General features: G+C 46.4%; 1 protein-coding gene across 6 annotated transcripts in view; it reads left to right on the forward strand.

The window, feature by feature from the left end:
- TP53BP1 (tumor protein p53 binding protein 1) overlaps positions 1–23,436 on the forward strand; it is a 361,011-nt gene that overhangs the window by 121,957 nt on the left and 215,618 nt on the right. For all 6 annotated transcript variants that reach the window (XM_063925917.1, XM_063925915.1, XM_063925912.1 and 3 more), the window contains one exon: positions 21,977–22,071. In XM_063925917.1, coding sequence (XP_063781987.1) covers positions 21,977–22,071 — 95 coding nt within the window. The remainder of the gene's footprint in view (positions 1–21,976; positions 22,072–23,436) is intronic.

The following is a 23,436-nucleotide window of genomic DNA, read 5'->3' on the forward strand; positions in this document are numbered from 1 at the left end:
CATTATGACAACTCCCAGGATACAAAGGAGAAACTTTCCTACACTCGCGATAACATTTTGAGCCCATTCTCCTAAACCTGAGAACCAATTGCGTGGGTTCAACCATGAGACCCAGCCAGTCAGTTCATTACTCACAGCAGTAAGGGTAAGGTTGTGTCCCTTCGGAACTCCCACTTCAACTGTAAGATATCGTCCATCTTTTGATCTATGACCTCGGTTGGGTCATCAGTGCTGTTTGTAATATAGGTGCAGCACTTCACACCATACTGAGTTGCCAAAGTGACGCAGTACCCGCCTGTCACCGCTGTGATATAATTGAGGACCATCCTGTGCTGGATCAGTTCCGTTTTGTAAGCTTGCAACTCCCTCCCTGTATACCTGAAGGTGTCATCATACATCTCGGTGATATTATCTATCAGGTTCGCTAGCGCATGGATATACCTATAATTTATAATTCCTCTGGCGGTACGGGTGATGTCTAACGCGAGTAGGAATTGAATCCCGGTGGATTCGTGGATCAAATCAGAGGCTATGTGCTCTGTCCTATCTATAAAGTGTCTCTTAACGATGTGTTCATAGTGAGTATGAGTGTAAGGAGCTTGAGCACTGCGGTGAACGTCTTTCATCTTATTATGGGTTATGGTCATAACCTCAGGCAACACTCTTCCAATGTAACACAATCCCTCTGAGTTTGGGGCAAGCCACTTATATGCCTTCCTCCCGCACATGAAATAGGCATCATCGGGGAGAACATATGGGACAGAATATGACATTACCATATTGCAAACTTTCCAAGTGAAAAATCCTATCACTATCTCTCTCATCTGTTCAGTACACGTATCAGGCTGTATGATATGCGCACAGTACCCTGGTGATACTTCTCCAACCCGCATGGCCTTACTTCCTAGAGTGTACCTATACCGAAAATACCTCCCACCGTCGGCTATTTGGCGTATAAGTTCAGGGTCTACGGGCATTCTGTCAGCTCTGTGTGAAAATGCCATGGTTTGGTTATTCCATGTCACCTCCCAATTTCCCGGCTTTCGGGAATTGGAAATGTTGAAACATACTAAGGATCTATCCACATGATATTGGTGGAGCTTCAAACTCGGGGGCTTAGAAATATTAAATTTCTTGTCCACCGGTCTCCCACCCTGTAATTCAAGTACCTCATCTATTGTTAAAGGATACGGTACTAGTCCTGACTTGCTCTGACCTTGAGGTACTTGTGAGCACACCCAGCATTCTGTTTGGTTCAAAACCTTACCCACTAATGAGTGATAATCACTCAATGGATGACGGTCCATGTTGATATTAAGGCTGGACTGACATCTCTGGATGCACCCGTCCCCAACTATGTTTTCACAATTTCTACAGATACAATTTTCCTCAGCCAATAACCCTTCACAGTGTCTCCTAGTTTCTTGACTACCAGATAGTTTTCTAATACTCGCCTTTGCTCGGTGGATGTGTTGCTCTTGGAATTCTACAAATCCGTCCTTGCCATCAGAACCCATTCCAGATCCTTTCTCGACCTCTCTGGTACTCTCACCGAAAAAGACTGCTCTGGTCAACAACAGGGTCAACAGGAAAACACGGAATGCAGTCTCTTGGGGTAAGTCCATCTTGTTAAGGGGAGAGAAAAAGGGAGCAAGAAGGGGGGGGGGCAAAGGAGGGTAATGGGAGATGGAGAAAATAATAAAAAGGAAAAAGAAATTTGGTGCGACAACCGCCTCTGGTCTTGTAGTTCTCCGTGCTCAGGTGCCGTGACAACAGTCCTGCCTCTCAGTCTTCCCGGAACAGACACTCCAGTGATACGATATTCTTTACGAGTCAGCGACCTTTCTGTAGGGAACATAAATCCTGCATTACAATGTGTTTAACTGTTGTGTGAAATAAACCATCCGTGGAAAATGAAAAAAAAAGAGAGAGAGAGCATAATAAAAAAGAAAATTTGTCAGATTTGCGTTCACCATCAGGCTGTCACACCAACATGTCTATCGGTATCTCTGCACAGTCTCCCTTCACCAGTATTTCCACTCTCCACCCTTTGTGCATGGCCAGGCACAGTGATGCTGGTGAGATATACTGGGGTTGGGCAGACCTCTGAAAAGACTGAGTAGACATGTGACGTTTGAGCTATAGTTCTGTCGGTGAACGTCAGAGATGAAAAGGAAACTTTAAATATAAATCACAGTTTACCTGGCCGCCCCTATATCTACAAGAAATGATCTACCAACTACATCAACTGTGACCTCAGGTTCACTACCAAGGCTAGCAATCAACTTCACTGGCTGCAGACTACAGGTGTGGCCCAAAATTTTTCCTATGTGATCCCTGATCTCAATTACGTGTATCATAACTTTGCTCGTGTTATTGTCTTGGGGGTCTGAATTTATGTGTGCTGTTACAATTGCTTGCATAATGCCCTTCCCTTTTACACAGATAACAAACTCTTGGCTTCCTCCACGTGCCAGGGGACTGGGGTTTTGGTCGAGTTGATGCTTCCAGTGCTTGGATGCTCATCACCATCAACCGCTCTCGGTCGCGCTCGATAGCGGACTCTATTAATGCAGCCACCGAAATACCTCTCCAGTTAGGTAGAGAGGTTTGTACCCTGGTTCTTAGTGTGTCTTTTAACCCGTCCATTAATACGGACACAGCTACCTCTCTATGATGTATATTTTCCTTAATGTCCTCGATCCCAGTGTATCTAGCCATTTCCTGCAGTGCTCGATGGAAATATTCAGAAGCAGTTTCACCTTCTTTTTGTCTTATGGAAAAGATTTTATTCCATTTGACAATATTAGGGAAATATACTCCTAATTGTAGATTGATCTGTCGTACATTCTCCTGAGTGTATTCATCATTGAGAGGTACTTCTACATCTAATTTACAATCAGTAATGAATTTCGCAGGGTCAATATTGGAGGGTAAACATGCCCGTAGCACTGTTCGCCAGTCTTTGTTTTTGGGTTCGGTGGCGTTAACTAATTCTCTAATAAACCTCTGACATGCGGCTAGATTCTTTCTGGGATTGGGAAATTCAGACATAATTGTCCTCAATTCTGTCCGAGACCAAGGACAATGCATAGCAATGTTCCTGATGGGAGTGATTCCCTGAGCGTCAGTCCTCCCATTGGGGACTGCGATCACCCTGACAGGATTTAGTTCAATTACATCATTTTGTGTTGACTCTACAATCTGAGGTGCTATTGTCTCTGCATAATGTACAGTACCGTACTTACCTGTGGACACGACCTCAATTATCCCTCCGCTAGGGGGCTTTACTACTGCGTTTACCGGTTGGGCCGTGCCCACCTGGGTGTCCTGTATGGTGGCTGCTAGAGAAAGTGCCGATATCGTGCTGGGTTCATCTTCTTGCTCGTAGTCCTGAGGGAAGTTTAAAATGGGATAAAACTTGCACGGGTTAGCATTAATACATTTATCAGCTTTACTTTTATCATCATTACTACATTTATCAACTTTACTCTTATCATATATCAGTATGCCATTGTCTGTAGCCACTTTCTTCCCTGTAATATACGGTGGTGGTGGTGCGGTTGCCATCAGTTTCCTGCTAGGTTTGGAACCGGCTGTGTAAGCTAGTTCCCTCTGCATATCGCCCTCTTGCTGCCATAAATGTAAACAGTTTGTGTGTCTGATCCTTTGTTTTTGGGACTTTAACAGACATATCCTAATCCTTAAATTCTGCAACACCTCTGAGTCAAACTACCTATCCCATGAAATGGTGCTTTATCCCCCACAGTCATTCGTGTCCATTCATCACAAAAGGTCTCAGTGTGGGGACCATACTTCCCCCACATTACTAACCGAGCTGACCCCCTGGGTCTGAACTCTGCAGTCTGAACCCTGACTGAGGAACGTCCCTGTGTTGTGCACTTGGCTTCCATTGTGGACCTTTTTAACACAGGAAAACTTCCTAAAATGCACCAAACACAGTAGTCTACCGGTGGAAGTCCTCAAAGTTCTTCCACTAACTTCTTCTGCTCCGAGTATCACGGATCCGCCTTTTTTTTTAGCAGAAACGTGTAGCCGTTGCAGGCCCTACTTCGGCCTATATCCCCAGGGCCTTTAGGAGTAACTTACCGTACCCAGTGAATATCTGCCTCTGGAGATTTTCCTGAGAGACCAGCGAAAACTCCCTAAACCTTTACTTTACACAAATCACGCTTGCATGTGGTTCATACAACGCGTATGATGACGAGATTTACGCACAAATATGCAAAACTTCGTATCATGTTGCGTCACGTATTGCCCATACAACCGCGCGGTCCAATCGTACCGCTCATAGACACTTTCTATCTATAAGTGGTAGGATCACTGGAGTCTCCACTCTGTGCTCCAAAACAGCTGGAGTGTAATACCACGAAAACTTTATCACACTCCGTTGCACGTATTCACCTAGACCGTGCTCACCACGTTTTCACCTAGACCGTGCTTCACCGAGATCACCAAGTTCACCAAGCGGGGTTCAATACATTCACACCTTATTCAGCCCACACTAACTCTCTATAGTTTTCTGATCAGAAAAATATCCTTTCCTGTTAACTGATAGCTTTCCCCAGAGGTAATACAGTAAAAAGGTTTTTAAACTAAATATTGGAAACGGAACAATTTTGTGCTATTATCGCGTGGCTACTGTCTCGCGCCTAAACTAAAACAATGCTATTGTGTGATTTGTACTTAGTGGTCGTATCTTTACGCACGTTGCGTAAACACGCCACGTGCGTATGTCTTTACGTAGCGTACGCAGTCCCGTACTTTGTCCGAGACACGTGTACAAAGACCGTACGTCCGCAGTAGTACAAATCCCACACTTCTATAAATGTAAGCGATATTAACTATAATCGCTCACTTAACACCACACAGTTTCTTCTGTATAAACCTTTACAACTAGGCCAGGCTGTGTATGCGTCTTACACTTACTTCATTAAATATTAACTCTATATTTAACTAAATAGCAACAAATTCCTCAGCACAGGTCAAAATGAATCTAATAATCAATACTTATGGCAAAAAAAATGCGAGCAGATATGCAAAGTACAAAATACAGGTGTATGCGTGTGATGTGTGCGCATTTGGCGCCAAACAGAAATTCACAGACTTTAAAAATAGCTTTGCGTTCTTACCTTACGGATCCCACCAGCATCCCTACAAACCATGCAGAGCAGACGCTTATCTTATCAGCACTTGAGAAAGAGTTTACCAGAGTATCCACCAACCAGGAGAAGGCTTACATGGATACCTGTCCGCCCTTTGATGATAGATAAAGTCTGCTGTACCCTGCTAGACTGTGGGTATGAGGAAAAACAGGACGATGCCCCCAATTGATAATGTCCAATATTACCTTTCAACACAGCTATACCTTTAAACACACCTTTACTATGGAGCTGCTGCGGTCGCTAGCTCACGCTACCTACTTCGTACGCTATTTGCGCACAGAGTCCCGTACTGTGTACGCACTTAGCGTACAAACGCCGCACTGTGGGTACAAAGCACACGCAGTGCGTTCGCACCCAATTAATACACCTTTAAACCTTATAGTTATACAATGCAATGATATGATTACACTTTAAACCTTATGCAGCAAAGCTCTGCAGTGATGTTACACCTTAAACCTTATGCAGCAAAGCACTGCAATGATGTTACACCTTAAACCTTATGCAGCGCTGACGGTACAAAGTAACCGCAGTGCGTACACCTTATCAATACACTCTTAAACCTTATACAGTAAAATACGCTTTAAACCCTAGCAGGGAAATGAGGACACAACACCGATATGTAGTTGAACCACAGGGTTCTAAGGCCACAGTGGATTATTTCAAAAGGTAACAGTACAAATTATACACTACAGGCTAACAAGATAAATCTACAACAGAATAATGGCTACAGTCAATGTACATACGTGAGAATGTTCGCAAGCACAACCCGGCCGGTCCTCCGCTTGTCAGGTATAAAGCGTTAAGAGTCTGTGATAGTGACCTGGCCTGCAGCTCGCTCTTTATTCAGTAGATCAAAACATAATACAATAGACACTGTGTGCTCTTCTTCCATTGGTTCGGGGGTGGGACATATCCCGTGCACCGGGGACCGTTGGTCAGTTCAAGAAGTGGGCGATGGCTAGGACTTGAGATGTGGTTTCTGTTGTTTACATCTGAGTTCCCGCCCCATGAACAGTTAAACCCATCACATTAATCCTAAATCTGGTATTATTAACTTAATGAGGTAATATTTTAATAATGTTCTTATTCCCACCAGATTAATGTTTACGTGACTCTGAACAATATGATCCCACACATGATATGATTATCTATTTCAATTTTCAAGATATACATATATCCACATTTTTATATATATATATATATATATATATATACACACACACACGTACACACATACTCCTGCTTTTACAATTTGTTAGGAATTATATATTTGTCTGACGTCCTAGTGGATGCTGGGTACTCCGTAAGGACCATGGGAATAGACGGGCTCCGCAGGAGACAGGGCACTCTAAAGAAAAGATTAGGTACTACATCTGGTGTGCACTGGCTCCTCCCTCTATGCCCCTCCTCCAGACCTCAGTTAGAATCTGTGCCCGGCCAGAGCTGGTTGCACACTAGGGGCTCTCCTGAGCTTCCTAGAAAGAAAAGTATTTGTTAGGTTTTTTATTTTCAGTGAGATCTGCTGGCAACAGACTCACTGCTACGTGGGACTTAGGGGAGAGAAGCAAACCTACCTGCTTGCAGCTAGCTTGTGCTTCTAGGCTACTGGACACCATTAGCTCCAGAGGGATCGAACACAGGGCCCGACCTCGATCGTCCGTTCCCGGAGCCGCGCCGCCGTCCCCCTTGCAGAGCCAGAAGACGAAAGAAACCGGAGGAAATCGCGGCTGAAGACTTCGGTCTTCATTAAGGTAGCGCACAGCACTGCAGCTGTGCGCCATTGCTCCCTATGCACACCACACACTCCGGTCACTGATGGGTGCAGGGCGCTGGGGGGGGGGGGGGGGGGGGGGGGGCCCTGGGCCCTGGGCCCTGGGCCCTGGGCCCTGGGCCCTGGGCAGCAATTAGAGTACCTTACATGGCAAAAAGCACATAATACAGTCTAATAAACTGTATATGTGCATAATCCCCCGCCATAAAAGTATATAAAAAGTGGGAGAAGTCCGCCGAGAAGGGGTCGGGGCTATCTCCCTCAGCACACCAGCGCCATTTTCTCTTCACAGCTCCGCTGGAAGACAGCTCCTCAGGCTCTCCCCTGCAGTTTCCAGGCTCAAAGGGTAAAAAAGAGAGGGGGGGGCACTAAATTTAGGCGCAAACTGAGTATATTAAGCAGCTATAGGGAAAATTCACTTTTGTTAGTGTAAATCCCTGTTTATATAGCGCTGTGGTGTGTGCTGGCATACTCTCTCTCTGTCTCCCCAAAGGACTTTGTGGGGTCCTGTCCTCAGTCAGAGCATTCCCTGTGTGTGTGTGCGGTGTGTCGGTACGGCTGTGTCGACATGTTTGAGGACGCTTACGTGGAGGCGGAGCAGGTGCCGATAAGTGTGATGTCGCCCCCTGCGGGGCCGACACCTGAGTGGATGGATATGTGGAAGGTATTAACCGACAGTGTCAACTACTTACATAAAGGTTCGATGACGCAGCTTTGGGACAGCCGGCATCTCAGCCCGCGCCTGCCCAGGCATCTCAGAGGCCGTCAGGGGCTCAAAAACACCCGCTACCTCAGATGGCAGACACAGATGTCGACACGGAGTCTGACTCCAGTGTCGACGAGGATGAGACAAATATACAATCCACTAGGGCCATCCGATGCATGATTACGGCAATGAAAAATGTGTTGCACATTTCTGACATTAACCCGGTTACCACAAAAAAGGGTATTATGTTTGGGGAGAAAAAGCAGCCAGTGACTTTTCTCTAACGTCCTAGTGGATGCTGGGGACTCCGTCAGGACCATGGGGAATAGCGGCTCCGCAGGAGACAGGGCACAAAAGCAAGCTTTTAGGATCACATGGTGTGTACTGGCTCCTCCCCCTATGACCCTCCTCCAAGCCTCAGTTAGGTTTTTGTGCCCGTCCGAGCAGGGTGCAATCTAGGTGGCTCTCCTAAAGAGCTGCTTAGAAAGAGTTTTTAGGTTTATTATTTTCAGTGAGTCCTGCTGGCAACAGGCTCACTGCATCGAGGGACTTAGGGGAGAGATTTTCAACTCACCTGCGTGCAGGATGGATTGGAGTCTTAGGCTACTGGACATAGCTTCAGAGGGAGTCGGAACACAGGTCACCCTGGGGTTCGTCCCGGAGCCGCGCCGCCGATCCCCCTTACAGATGCTGAAGATCGAGGGTCCGGAAACAGGCGGCAGAAGGCTCTTCAGCCTTCATGAAGGTAGCGCACAGCACTGCAGCTGTGCGCCATTGTTGCTTCACACTGAACGGTCACGGAGGGTGCAGGGCGCTGCTGGGGGCGCCCTGGGCAGCAATATTTAATACCTTTGATGGCAAAGAATACATCACATATAGCCATTGAGGCTATATGTATGTATTTAACCCAGGCCAGATATCTCAAAACCCGGGAGAAAAGCCCGCCGAAAAGGGGGCGGGGCTTATTCTCCTCAGCACACAGCGCCATTTTCCTGCTCAGCTCCGCTGTGAGGAAGGCTCCCAGGACTCTCCCCTGCACTGCACTACAGAAACAGGGTAACAAAGAGAAGGGGGGCATATTTTGGCGATATTTATATATTTAAAGCGCATATAACAAAAACAACACCTTTTAGGGTTGTTTATATACATTTTATAGCGCTTTTGGTGTGTGCTGGCAAACTCTCCCTCTGTCTCCCCAAAGGGCTAGTGGGGTCCTGTCTTCGATAAGAGCATTCCCTGTGTGTCTGCTGTGTGTCGGTACGTGTGTGTCGACATGTATGAGGACGATGTTGGTGTGGAGGCGGAGCAATTGCCGGTAATGGTGATGTCACCCCCTAGGGAGTAGACACCGGAATGGATGGCTTTAATTATGGAATTACGTGATAATGTTAGTACATTACAAAAGTCAGTTGACGAAATGAGACGGCCGGAAAACCAGTTAGTACCTGCTCAGGCGTCTCAGACACCGTCAGGGGCTGTAAAACGTCCCTTACCTCAGTCAGTCGACACAGGTACCGACACAGATGAATCTAGTGTCGACGGTGAAGAAACAAACGTATTTTCCAATAGGGCCACACGTTATATGATCACGGCAATGAAGGAGGCTTTGCAGATCTCTGATACTGCAGGTACCTCAAAAAGGGGTATTATGTGGGGGGTGAAAAAACTACCTGTAGCTTTTCCAGAATCAGAGGAATTGAATGACGTGTGTGATGAAGCGTGGGTTAACCCAGATAGAAAACTGCTAATTTCTAAGAAGTTATTGGCATTATACCCTTTCCCACCAGAGGTTAGGGCGCGCTGGGAAACACCCCCTAGGGTGGATAAAGCGCTCACACGTTTATCAAAACAAGTGGCGTTGCCGTCTCCAGATACGGCCGCCCTCAAGGATCCAGCAGATAGGAGGCTGGAAACTACACTGAAGAGTATATACACGCATACTGGTGTTCTACTCCGACCAGCAATAGCCTCAGCCTGGATGTGCAGTGCTGGGGTAGTGTGGTTGGATTCCCTGACTGAAAATATTGATACCCTGGATAGGGACAGTATTTTATTGACTCTAGAGCAATTAAAGGATGCGTTTCTTTATATGCGAGATGCTCAGAGGGATGTTTGCACTCTGGCATCGAGAGTAAGTGCGATGTCCATATCTGCCAGAAGAAGTTTATGGACGCGACAGTGGTCAGGTGATGCGGATTCCAAAAGGCATATGGAAGTATTGCCATATAAAGGAGAGGAATTATTTGGGGTTGGTCTATCGGATCTGGTGGCCACGGCAACTGCCGGCAAATCCACTTTTTTACCTCAGACCCCCTCCCAACAGAAAAAGACACCGTCTTTTCAGCCGCAGTCCTTTCGCTCCTATAAAAACAAGCGGGCAAAAGGACAGTCTTATCTGCCACGAGGCAGAGGAAAGGGTAAGAGAGGGCAGCAAGCAGCCCCTGCCCAGGACCAGAAGCCCGCCCCGGGTTCTACAAAGCCATCAGCATGACGCTGGGGCTTTACAAGCGGACTCAGGAGCGGTGGGGGGTCGACTAAAGATTTTCAGCAATCAGTGGGCTCGCTCACAGGTGGACCCGTGGATCCTGCAGATAGTATCTCAGGGTTACATGTTGGAATTCGAAAGATCTCCCCCTCGCCGTTTCCTAAAGTCTGCTTTACCAACGTCTCCCTCAGAAAGGGCGACGGTATTGGAAGCCATTCACAAGCTGTATTCTCAGCAGGTGATAGTCAAGGTACCCCTCCTACAACAGGGAAAGGGGTATTATTCCACACTATTTGTGGTACCGAAGCCGGACGGTTCGGTAAGACCTATTCTAAATCTGAGATCCTTGAACCTGTACATACAGAAATTCAAGTTCAAGATGGAGTCACTAAGAGCAGTGATAGCGAATCTGGAAGAAGGGGACTTCATGGTGTCCCTGGACATAAAAGATGCTTATCTGCATGTCCCAATTTACCCCTCACACCAAGGGTATCTCAGGTTCGTGATACAAGACTGTCATTATCAGTTTCAAACGCTGCCGTTTGGTTTGTCCACGGCACCTCGGGTCTTTACCAAGGTAATGACCGAAATGATGGTTCTTCTACGAAGAAAAGGCGTATTAATTATCCCTTACTTGGACGATCTCCTGATAAGGGCAAAGTCCAGAGAACAGCTGGAAGTCGGTGTAGCACTAACCCAAGTAGTGCTTCAACAACACGGGTGGATTCTGAATCTTCCAAAATCTCAATTGTCCCCGACAACACGTCTGCTGTTCCTGGGAATGATTCTGGACACGGTTCAGAAAAAGGTGTTTCTCCCGGAGGAGAAAGCAAGGGAGTTATCCGAACTTGTCAGGAACCTCCTAAAACCAGGAAATGTGTCAGTACATCAATGCACAAGAGTCCTGGGAAAGATGGTGGCTTCTTACGAAGCAATTCCATTCGGCAGATTCCATGCACGAATATTTCAGTGGGATCTGCTGGACAAATGGTCCGGATCGCATTTGCACATGCATCAGCGGATAACACTGTCACCAAGGACAAGGTTGTCTCTCCTGTGGTGGTTGCAGAGTGCCCATCTGTTAGAGGGCCGCAGGTTCGGCATACAGGACTGGGTCCTGGTGACTACGGATGCCAGCCTACGGGGCTGGGGAGCAGTCACACAGGGAAGAAACTTCCAGGGTGTATGGTCAAACCTGGAGACGTCTCTTCACATAAATATACTAGAGCTAAGAGCGATCTACAATGCTCTAAGCTTGGCGAAACCGCTGCTTCAGGGTCAGCCGGTGTTGATCCAGTCGGACAACATCACGGCAGTCGCCCACGTAAACAGACAAGGCGGCACGAGAAGCAGAAGAGCAATGACAGAAGCTGCAAGGATTCTTCGCAGGGCGGAAAATCATGTCATAGCACTGTCAGCAGTGTTCATCCCGGGAGTGGACAACTGGGAAGCAGACTTCCTCAGCAGACACGACCTTCACCCGGGAGAGTGGGGACTTCATCCGGAAGTTTTCCACATGATTGTGAACCATTGGGAAAAACCAAAGGTGGACATGATGGCGTCTCGCCTCAACAAAAAACTGGACAGATATTGCGCCAGGTCAAGAGACCCTCAGGCAATAGCTGTGGACGCTCTGGTAACACCGTGGGTGTACCAGTCAGTGTATGTGTTTCCTCCTCTGCCTCTCATACCAAAGGTACTGAGAATTATACGGAAAAGGGGAGTAAGAACAATACTAGTGGCTCCGGATTGGCCAAGAAGAACTTGGTATCCGGAACTTCAAGAGATGCTCACGGAAGATCCGTGGCCTCTACCTCTAAGAAGGGATCTGCTTCAGCAGGGACCTTGTATGTTCCAAGACTTACCGCGACTGCGTTTGACGGCATGGCGGTTGAACGCCGGATTCTAAAAGAAAAGGGCATTCCAGAGGAAGTTATTCCTACCTTGATTAAAGCTAGGAAGGAAGTGACCGCACAACATTATCACCGCATTTGGAGAAAATATGTTGCGTGGTGTGAGGCCAAGAAGGCCCCAACGGAAGAATTTCAATTGGGTCGATTCCTACATTTCCTGCAGGCAGGATTGTCTATGGGCCTCAAATTGGGGTCTATTAAAGTTCAAATTTCGGCCTTATCAATCTTCTTCCAGAAAGAATTGGCTTCAGTGCCTGAAGTACAAACTTTTGTCAAGGGTGTACTACATATACAACCCCCAATTGTGCCTCCAGTGGCACCGTGGGATCTAAACGTAGTTTTGGAATTTCTCAAATCTCATTGGTTTGAGCCTCTCAAATCGGTAGATTTGAAGTATCTTACATGGAAAGTAACCATGCTATTGGCCCTGGCTTCAGCCAGGAGAGTTTCAGAGTTGGCGGCTTTATCGTACAAAAGCCCATATCTGATTTTCCATTCGGACAGGGCAGAACTGCGGACACGTCCTCATTTTCTCCCTAAGGTGGTTTCGGCTTTTCACTTGAACCAGCCTATTGTGGTGCCTGCGGCTACTAGCGACTTGGAGGACTCCAAGTTACTGGACGTTGTCAGAGCATTGAAAATATATATTTCAAGGACAGCTGGAGTCAGAAAATCTGACTCGTTGTTTATCTTGTATGCACCCAACAAGATGGGTGCTCCTGCGTCTAAGCAGACGATTGCTCGTTGGATCTGTAGCACAATTCAACTTGCACATTCTGTGGCAGGCCTGCCACAGCCTAAAACTGTAAAAGCCCACTCCACAAGGAAGGTGGGCTCATCTTGGGCGGCTGCCCGAGGGGTCTCGGCATTACAACTTTGCCGAGCAGCTACGTGGTCAGGGGAGAACACGTTTGTAAAATTTTACAAATTTGATACTCTGGCTAAAGAGGACTTGGAGTTCTCTCATTCGGTGCTGCAGAGTCATCCGCACTCTCCCGCCCGTTTGGGAGCTTTGGTATAATCCCCATGGTCCTGACGGAGTCCCCAGCATCCACTAGGACGTTAGAGAAAATAAGAATTTACTTACCGATAATTCTATTTCTCGTAGTCCGTAGTGGATGCTGGGCGCCCATCCCAAGTGCGGATTGTCTGCATTACTTGTACATAGTTATTGTTACAAAAATCGGGTTATTATTGTTGTGAGCCATCTTTTTTAAGAGGGTACTTCTTTGTTATCATACTGTTAACTGGGTTCAGATCACAAGTTGTACGGTGTGATTGGTGTGGCTGGTATGAGTCTTACCCGGGATTCAAGATCCTTCCTTATTGTGTACGCTCGTCCGGGCACAGTACCTAACTGAGGCTTGGAGGAGGGTCATAGGGGGAGGAGCCAGTACACACCATGTGATCCTAAAAGCTTGCTTTTGTGCCCTGTCTCCTGCGGAGCCGCTATTCCCCATGGTCCTGACGGAGTCCCCAGCATCCACTACGGACTACGAGAAATAGAATTATCGGTAAGTAAATTCTTATTTTCCCCCATCTGATGAGTTAAACGAATTGTGTGAAGAAGCGTGGGGTTCACCAGATAAGAAACTAGTAATTTCTAAGCGGTTTCTAATGGCGTACCCTTTCCCGCCAACGGATAGGTTACGCTGGGAGACATCCCCTAAGGTGGACAAGGCGCTCACACGCTTATCAAAAAAGGTGGCACTGCCGTCTCAGGATACGGCCGCCTTAAAGGAGCCTGCAGATAGAAAGCAGGAGGCTATCCTGAAGTCTGTGTATACACACTCAGGTACTATACTGAGACCTGCTATTGCTTCAGCATGGATGTGCAGTGCTGCAGCAGCGTGGTCTGATTCCCTGTCTGATAACATTGATTCCCTTGACAGGGACACTATATTGCTAACCATAGAGCATATTAAAGATATATATGAGAGATGCACAGAGGGACATTTGCCGGCTGGCATCTAGAATTAATGCAATGTCCATTTCTGCCAGGAGAGTATTATGGACTCGGCAGTGGACGGGTGATGCTGATTCTAAAAGGCACATGGAAATTTTGCCTTATAAGGGTGAGGAATTGTTTGGGGACGGTCTTTCGGACCTCGTATCCACAGAAACAGCTGGGAAGTCGACTTTTTTACCTCAGGTTCCCTTACAGCCTAAGAAAGCACCGTATTATCAAGTACAGTCCTTTCGGCCTCAGAAAGGCAAGCGGGTTAGAGGCGTGTCCTTTCTGCCCAGAGGCAGGGGTAGAGGGAAAAAGCTGCACCATACAGCCAGTTCCCAAGAACAAAAATCCTCCCCTGCTTCCACTAAGTCCACCGCATGACGCTGGGGCTCCACATGTGTAGCCAGGTGCGGTGGGAGCCCGTCTCCCGAACTTCAGCGACCAGTGGGTTCGCTCACAGGTGGATCTCTGGGTTCTACAAGTGGTATCTCAGGGATACAAGCTGGAGTTCGAGACGTTTCCCCCTCGCTGTTACCTCTAATCAGCCTTGCCAGCTACTCCCCAGGACAGGGAGGTAGTACTGGCGGCAATTCACAAGCTGTACCTCCAGCAGGTGATAATCAAAGTTCCCCTCCTTCAACAGGGACGGGGTTACTATTCCACAATGTTTGTGGTACCGAAACCAGACGGTTCGGTGAGACCCATTCTAAATTTGAAATCCTTGAACACTTATATAAGGAAGTTCAAGTTCAAAATGGAATCGCTCAGGGCGGTTATTGCAAGCCTGGAAGAGGGGGATTACATGGTATCACTGGACATCAAGGATGCTTACCTACATGTCCCCATTTACCCACCTCACCAGGTGTACCTCCGTTTTGTGGTACAGGACTGCCATTACCAATTCCAGATGTTGCCGTTTGGTCTGTCCACGGCACCGAGGGTATTTACCAAAGTAATGGCCGAAATGATGATACTCCTTCGAAAGAAGGGAGTTATAATTATCCCGTACTTGGACGATCTCCTTATAGAGGCGAGGTCCAGGGAGCAGTTGTTGGTCAGAGTAGTACTATCTCAGGAAGTACTGATTCTGAATATCCTGAAGTCGCAGCTGGTTCCTACGACGCGTCTGCTGTTCCTGGGTATGATTCTGGACACAGAACAGAAGAAGGTGTTTCTCCCGGAGGAGTTGTCATCTCTGGTCAGAGACCTCCTAAAACCAAAACAGGTGTCGGTGCATCACTGCACGCGGGTCCTGGGAAAGATGGTAGCTTCTTACGAGGCAATTCCATTCGGCAGGTTCCATGCACGGATCTTTCAGTGGGATCTGTTAGACAAGTGGTCCGGATCGCATCTTCAGATGCATCGGCTGATCACCCTGTCCCCGAGGGCCAGGGTGTCCCTGCTGTGGTGGCTGCAGAGTGCTCATCTACTCGAGGGCCGCAGATTCGGCATACAGGACTGGGTCCTGGTGACCACGGATGCAAGCCTCCGAGGTTGGGGGGCAGTCACTCAGGGAAGAAACTTCCAAGGACAATGGTCGAGTCAGAAGGCTTCCCTACACATAAACATTCTGGAACTAAGGGCCATTTACAATGCCCTAAGTCAGGCAAAACCCCTGCTTCAAAACCAGCCGGTGCTGATTCAGTCAGACAACATCACTGCGGTCGCCCATGTAAACCGACAGGGCGGCACAAGAAGCAGGATGGCGATGGCAGAAGCCACAAGGATTCTCCGATGGGCGGAAAATCACGTGATAGCACTGTCAGCAGTGTTCATTCCGGGAGTGGACAACTGGGAAGCAGACTTCCTCAGCAGACACGATCTCCGCCCGGGAGAGTGGGGACTTCATCCAGAAGTCTTCCAGCTGATTGTAAATCGTTGGGAAAGGCCACAGGTGGACATGATGGCGTCCCGCCTCAACAAAAAGCTAAAAAAGATATTGCGCCAGGTCAAGGGACCCTCAGGCGATAGCTGTGGACGCTCTAGTGACACCGTGGGTGTACCAGTCGGTTTATGTGTTCCCTCCTCTTCCTCTCATACCAAAGGTGCTGAGGATAATAAGAAAGAGAGGAGTAAGAACTATACTCATCGTTCCGGATTGGCCAAGAACGACTTGGTACCCGGAACTACAAGAAATGATCTCAGAGGACCCTTGGCCTCTGCCTCTCAGACAGGACCTGCTACAGCAGGGGCCCTGTCTGTTCCAAGACTTACCACGGCTGCGTTTGACGGCATGGCGGTTGAACGCCGGATCCTGATGGAAAAGGGCATTCCGGTTGAAGTCATTCCTACGCTGATAAAAGCTAGGAATTGATGTGACAGCAAAACATTATCACCGCATATGGCGAAAATATGTTGCTTGGTGTGAGGCTATGAAGGCCCCAACAGAAGAATTTCAGCTGGGTCGATTTCTGCACTTCCTACAGTCATGAGTGACTATGGGCCTAAAAGTCCATTAAAGTCCAGATTTCGGCCCTGTCTATTTTCTTTCAAAAAGAACTGGCTTCACTGCCTGAAGTTCAGACGTTTGTTAAGGGAGTGCTGCATATTCAGCCCCCTTTTGTGCCCCCAGTGGCACCTTGGGATCTCAACGTGGTGTTGGATTTCCTAAAATCACATTGGTTTGAGCCACTTCAGACCGTGGAGTTAAAATATCTCACGTGGAAAGTGGTCATGCTTTTGGCCTTGGCTTCGGCTAGGCGTGTGTCCGAATTGGCGGCTTTGTCATGCAAAAGCCCCTATCTGATCTTCCATATGGACAGGGCAGAATTGAGGACTCGTCCCCAATTTCTCCGTAAGGTGGTATCAGCGTTTCATTTGAACCAACCTATTGTGGTGCCTGCGGCTACTCGGGACTTGGAGGCTTCCAAGTTGCTGGACGTAGTCCGGGCCCTGAAAATCTATGTTTCCAGGACGGCTAGAGTCAGAAAAACTGACTCGCTGTTTATCCTGTTTGCACCCAACAAGCTGGGTGCTCCTGCTTCTAAGCAGACTATTGCTCGCTGGATCTGTTGCACGATTCAACTTGCACATTCTGCGGCTGGACTGCCGCATCCTAAATCAGTCAAAGCCCATTCCACGAGGAAGGTGGGCTCTTCTTGGGCGGCTGCCCGAGGGGTCTCGGCTTTACAACTTTGCCGAGCTGCTACCTGGTCGGGATCAAACACGTTTGCAAAATTCTACAAGTTTGATACCCTGGCTGAGGAGGACCTTGAGTTTGCTCATTCGGTGCTGCAGAGTTATCCGCACTCTCCCGCCCGTTTGGGAGCCTTGGTATAATCCCCATGGTCCTTACGGAGTACCCAGCATCCACTAGGACGTCAGAGAAAATAAGATTTTACTCACCGGTAAATCTATTTCTCGTAGTCCGTAGTGGATGCTGGGAGTCCGTCCCAAGTGCGGACTTTTGCAATACTTGTATATAGTTATTGCTTAACTATAGGGTTATTGTTCTGAGCCATCTGTTTAATGAGGCTCAGCTGTTGTTCATACTGTTAACTGGGTATAATTATCACAAGTTGTACGGTGTGATTGGTGTGGCTGGTATGAGTCTTACCCTGGATTCCAAATACTTTCCTAGTAATGTCAGCTCTTCCGGGCACAGTTTCCCTAACTGAGGTCTGGAGGAGGGGCATAGAGGGAGGAGCCAGTGCACACCAGATGTAGTACCTAATCTTTTCTTTAGAGTGCCCAGTCTCCTGCGGAGCCCGTCTATTCCCATGGTCCTTACGGAGTACCCAGCATCCACTACGGACTACGAGAAATAGATTTACCGGTGAGTAAAATCTTATTTTATTCATATATATACACATATATGAACACCTTTATCTCCATGGGTTTTAGACTAGAAATGTTAATATCCTAAATCTCCATCTGTGGTGTTGTGGTTAGCTATTGTTTCTGATCTTCCAAACAGCCTCGGCTCCTGGGCATTGTCACCCTGTTTGTCCCTTCCTTTCAGGTGAGACAATGACAACTCAGCACTCATTGTTCTAAATAGAAACTTGCCTATGTTAGTAAAGAAAGGTGTCTGCCTTCTTCATAGAACCCCAAAGCCCAGTGTAAATAAGGCCATTGTATTTTAGTCTCTGGGAGTTTTAATTTATGTGTGACTGATTTTCCTGCTATTTAGAAGGGCCAAGCAGACAGTGTGGGATTTTTACTATATATATATATATATATATATATATATATATATATTAAATCTATGATATGTCTTTATGGCTTTTCCATGAGAGTACAAATTCCACTGTAATTACTCATACCACGCTCAAACCGCGCAGGACCGCGGGTGCGACCATATGCAATTTGCGAATATGTGCACGCATGGCGGAAAAAAGTGCATGCGCAGCGGGCATGTGTGTGTGGTTTGTATGTGATGTGTGTACTGGAATATTTTTCGACTTTGACATTTCACTCGGCCAGGTTTTTTTCCTAAAGTAGTTTCTAGATTCCATCTGAATCAAGAAATCGTGGTGCCGGCCTTAACAGCGGCTCCTCCTGAGGAGGCTTCCTTAGACGTAGTCCGCGCTCTTCGCATCTATGTGGACAAAATCAAGGATATACGACACTCGGCATCCCAGTTACTGGATTCCCACAGACGGGGGTGGCCGGCGTCCAAACAGACCTTGGCCAGATGGATTCGGTTAACCATTCAACATGCCTATACAGCGGTAAGCCTTCCTCCACCTCTGGGGGTCAAAGCTCATCCCACACGTGCTGTGGGAGCTTCCTGGACGGCCTCTCGTGGGGCTTTGGCGAGCAGCTTTGTAAACCTGCTACATGGTCCTCTGCCCAGACCTTCATTAAGTTCTATGCGTTCGACACCTTTGCGTCATGTGATGCTGCCTTCGGGCGTAGGGTCCTGAGCGCAGTCCAGGAGCGCCCCCGCCCTTTGGAGGACATCTTTGTGCCATCCCAGCACTAAGCTACTCTTGTCCCCCTTAGTGGACGAAATAGAAAAGAGGATTTATGTCTTACCTTGGTAAAAATTATTATTATTTATTTTTTTCCATAGGGGGCACTGGATGCCCTCCCTGACGTACCTGTCTTGCGGATCTGAGTTCCTGTGTGGACGGTGTGTGGCCAACCATCTTCACAGTGTGTCTCTGTGTGTGGTGTTCTTCCTTCCTCTCCTGCCTTGGGCTTGCTACTAAAACTGGGGGGACGGGGCATGGTATAGGGGACAAGGGAGGCAAGGCCCGCTGGGTACTTTTAAGTAACCCTTTTGGTGCCAGCCTGCTCCCAGCCAGCCTATACCCAGCATTTAAGCTGCTTCTGTGCCCCCTATGGACTCAAAGAAAAGGATTTACCAAGGTAAGACATAAATCCCCATTATTATTACTATATTTTTTTTTGAGTAAGTGTAAAATTATTGATGGGGCAATTCAATGAACCACCTAACTGGCAAAGTCAGATCACATGCGACCGTGCCGCCTCATTGTTTCCCCCACTTTTTGACGAGGAGATCCGTTCTGCAGATGTGCATAGTATAATATTTTAATATTTAAAAAAGTTTTTTAAACTATATTACATAAAAAAATAACCTTACTATATGAACAGTTTTGAAGGGAAAAAATGGTCAGTTTAGTGGTTGTTAATAGCAATGTACCACTAGACATCACTGTTTTACCTGGCTATGTACATTACTGTTTTATACGGTAGAAAACTGTTGCTCATTTTCTATTTCTCATACGGGGTGTGGGGATAAATGAGCAAAGATGTGGTTGCAGAGTGCCTTCACTTGACTGTGCTCCACAGTGGATCATCACTAGCAATTGAATAAACACACTAAAAGGATCTCTTGCATATATAAAATCTATGTGATGACCAATAACTAGCTAGATAACTTCTCTAGAAGTATGAATTTAGCAAATACCTTTAACCCCTTTGCTGTTGAGGATGACTGGGGCTCTTCCTCCAGATATACACCCAGACCATGAAGGATGAGCGCCACTCCTCTTCCACAGAAAGCAATTTTTTTTAAAGAATCATGGAGTCTAGGGATGGGGGAAGATCCCCCCCCCCCCCCTTAAAAAAAAAATAAAAAAAATAAAAAAAAAATAAATATCCTTTTTCAAGTTATGTGGTCACCTAGTAGTTATTGTTTGGTGATCACCAGATAATATTACCCTACGATATTGGCCCTGCCACGCCCATAATTACATGTGCAGTTGGAGGGCACCAATAAATCAAAAAAGGGAGTCTGCTTTTTAAACTTATTTGGCCCCATAGGCAATATCATGTCTAACACTATGGAAACACATGGACATGGGGGCACCCTTGTTTGATAGAGGGGAGTCTCCTTTAAAACAGTGTGACCCTTTAGTAGGGTCGCACCAGACAATAACTGAAACAGTACACAAAAAGTACAATTTCCCACAGATGGGAGGAATCTAAAACCTGTATCTCCCCTATCTTGTGTCAAAATAAATAAAGTGGTCCCTCATTTAATGCAATAGGTTGTCTAGTTTAAAAAAATGCCAGACCTTGGTGAGCTACCATATCCTTCCTATACATAGGAAACGTTTAAATCGAGACTGCGAAAGCTAGGAAAAAAAATCAATTTTAATTTCAAGTGCAGATTTATTTATTTTTGCAAAACCAGCACACCAAAATCTGCATTTTGCTGCTTTGGAACGGAGGATTACCGTTTGCGTTTGGTTCACATTTTTAAAAGCTCTAGCAAATTCACTTGTTTTGCCATTTTGCTTATAATGTATTTAACGTGTTAGAGTGTAATGCCAATGGTATTTTCTGAAAACACAAAGTGTTCTGATAATAGACAGGGAAAAATTTGTGTGGTTACCGTATTAAAAAAATCAGTGATATTGATGTTGCCTGAGACCTGCACAAATATCGAAAATCTGCTTCAGCATAGGTTTAGGAAAATGTCCGCAAAGGGGCTAATGCAGAATCTACTCCTTTTAAGGGTAGGTAGAAGGTCAAATTTATTTTTATAGCTCCTGCATACTCTTAAGATCTGTCATTTTTGTACACCAAATACTCATTAGCTAGTTGCTGGTATGGCAGATTTTCGCTTTGGGCACTGCTTTGTTTAATATACAAGAACGACTGGCCATAGTCTGAGGACAACATATATCCTGTCTTTCACTCCCCACCTCAGAGGGGTATAATTATAGAAGTGGAAATTTTGCACATAGCAACCAATCAGATTCTGGCTATTTTCTTCTTCAGTAGAAGGTACTAGTTGCTATGGGTAACATCTCCACTTCTATAAACCTGCACTTTAATAAATATATCCCTGTGCTAGAGAGTGCATCTACTGAACAGGTATTGCGTAATGGATACGTTATAAGAGAGACACTCCGGGGTCATTTTGAACATTTAATTCCGTAAAGAGATGAAAAGTCCTCCTAAACTGAGCTATTGCCTGCAAACATTTCTTAGACTGGAATATCCAAGAAAATGTAGCACTTACCAGTGTTAAACGCTGCCTCTAGAGGATTGGTTGTGAGCGTTCTCTTAAATTTGCATCTAGTATTAAGATCACAAAATTGCCTAAACCTGAGCTATTGCCTTCAGTGTGTGCATTTTAATTAATTTTAAACAGATTATAGAAAAGAAAAACATTTCTTTATGTATATATGATGAGTGTAAGTGATTGCACTTAATTGTAGATTTAATTAAGCACGATAGAGCTACATGCATGAACTCAAGGCTGATTCTGCATGCAAGCTGTGGAACCGTGAGCAGAATCAGCCAGCTTCCTTAATTGTATCTGCCACTTAAAGTTTTACGGTTGGAGAGTCATGTTTGTGTAAAGTTGATGTAAAATGGTTACAGGTCTCAGTGTTATGAATTCAAGTATTATTATACATTGCTGCTACTGAAAGTATTGTGAACCTTTCAGTCTATCTTAAACTGCATATGACACGTGAGGCATCTCTACTGAAGACCTCCAGTATAACTGTTGTCTGTGTGTTCCTTCCCTTGTTTAGCGTTTCCTCAGACCTGGTTTCTCCTTCCCCAGATGCTATCCAACCTACCCCCATCATCCTGCCCAGCTCCCCCACAGAACAGAAGGAAGGAGAAGGTAATCTTCTGTCTCTGCTTTATATTACCCTCCTTGTCTTTTCCTCATGATTTAATAATTGTTCATTTTATGTAATCTGCTTAAGGTTAAGGCTGCAATTGTTTCTTCAGTGTAATTATTAGCTGGATCCATTTTTATTAGTGTATGTAATAACCTCATTCCCTTTAGTTGGAAAGAAAATTATTCCCATAGGAATTTGGGAAATTATTTAATTTGTAAAGGAATATCTATACTCTGCTACTGATTTATAAACATGACATGAGATAGCTGTTAAATTATTGTTAAAATCACAATGGGGGTATCCTATTAGTGCTAATTTTTTGGCTGAAAAGAAATGGGCTAATTCCGCGATTTTAGCCCAATGGTCATTATTGGGCTATGCAATTTTATAGCCCTTTTTTCTGTCCAAAATTGTCTGGTTATGGGATCCAGGATAAGATTCTGGACCCATGTGTGAAAAAATGGGTCTCTAAGGGCTGGTTACTGGGGATTTCTCTATCGTCCTAGTGGATGCTGGGGTTCCTGAAAGGACCATGGGGAATAGCGGCTCCGCAGGAGACAGGGCACAAAAGTAAAGCTTTCCGATCAGGTGGTGTGCACTGGCTCCTCCCCCTATGACCCTCCTCCAAGCCAGTTAGATTTTTGTGCCCGGCCGAGAAGGGTGCAATCTAGGTGGCTCTCCTAAAGAGCTGCTTAGAAAAGTTTAGCTTAGGTTTTTTATTTTACAGTGAGTCCTGCTGGCAACAGGATCACTGCATCGAGGGACTTAGGGGAGAAGAAGTGAACTCACCTGCGTGCAGGATGGATTGGCTTCTTGGCTACTGGACACTAGCTCCAGAGGGACGATCACAGGTACAGCCTGGATGGTCACCGGAGCCTTGCCGCCGGCCCCCTTGCAGATGCTGAAGTAAGAAGAGGTCCAGAATCGGCGGCAGAAGACTCCTCAGTCTTCTAAAGGTAGCGCACAGCACTGCAGCTGTGCGCCATTTCCTCTCAGCACACTTCACACGGCAGTCACTGAGGGTGCAGGGCGCTGGGAGGGGGGCGCCCTGGGAGGCAAATGAATACCTATTTTGGCTAAAAATACCTCACATATAGCCTCCGGAGGCTATATGGAGATATTTAACCCCTGCCAGAATCCGTTAAGAGCGGGAGACGAGGCCGCCGAAAAAGGGGCGGGGCCTATCTCCTCAGCACACAGCGCCATTTTCCCTCACAGAAAGGCTGGAGGGAAGGCTCCCAGGCTCTCCCCTGCACTGCACTACAGAAACAGGGTTAAAACAGAGAGGGGGGGCACTAATTTGGCGTTAGAAATATATAAAGGATGCTATAAGGGAAAACACTTATATAAGGTTGTCCCTATAT

The sequence above is a fragment of the Pseudophryne corroboree genome, chromosome 6, assembly GCF_028390025.1.
Source record: "Pseudophryne corroboree isolate aPseCor3 chromosome 6, aPseCor3.hap2, whole genome shotgun sequence".
Taxonomy (NCBI): Eukaryota; Metazoa; Chordata; class Amphibia; order Anura; family Myobatrachidae; genus Pseudophryne; species Pseudophryne corroboree.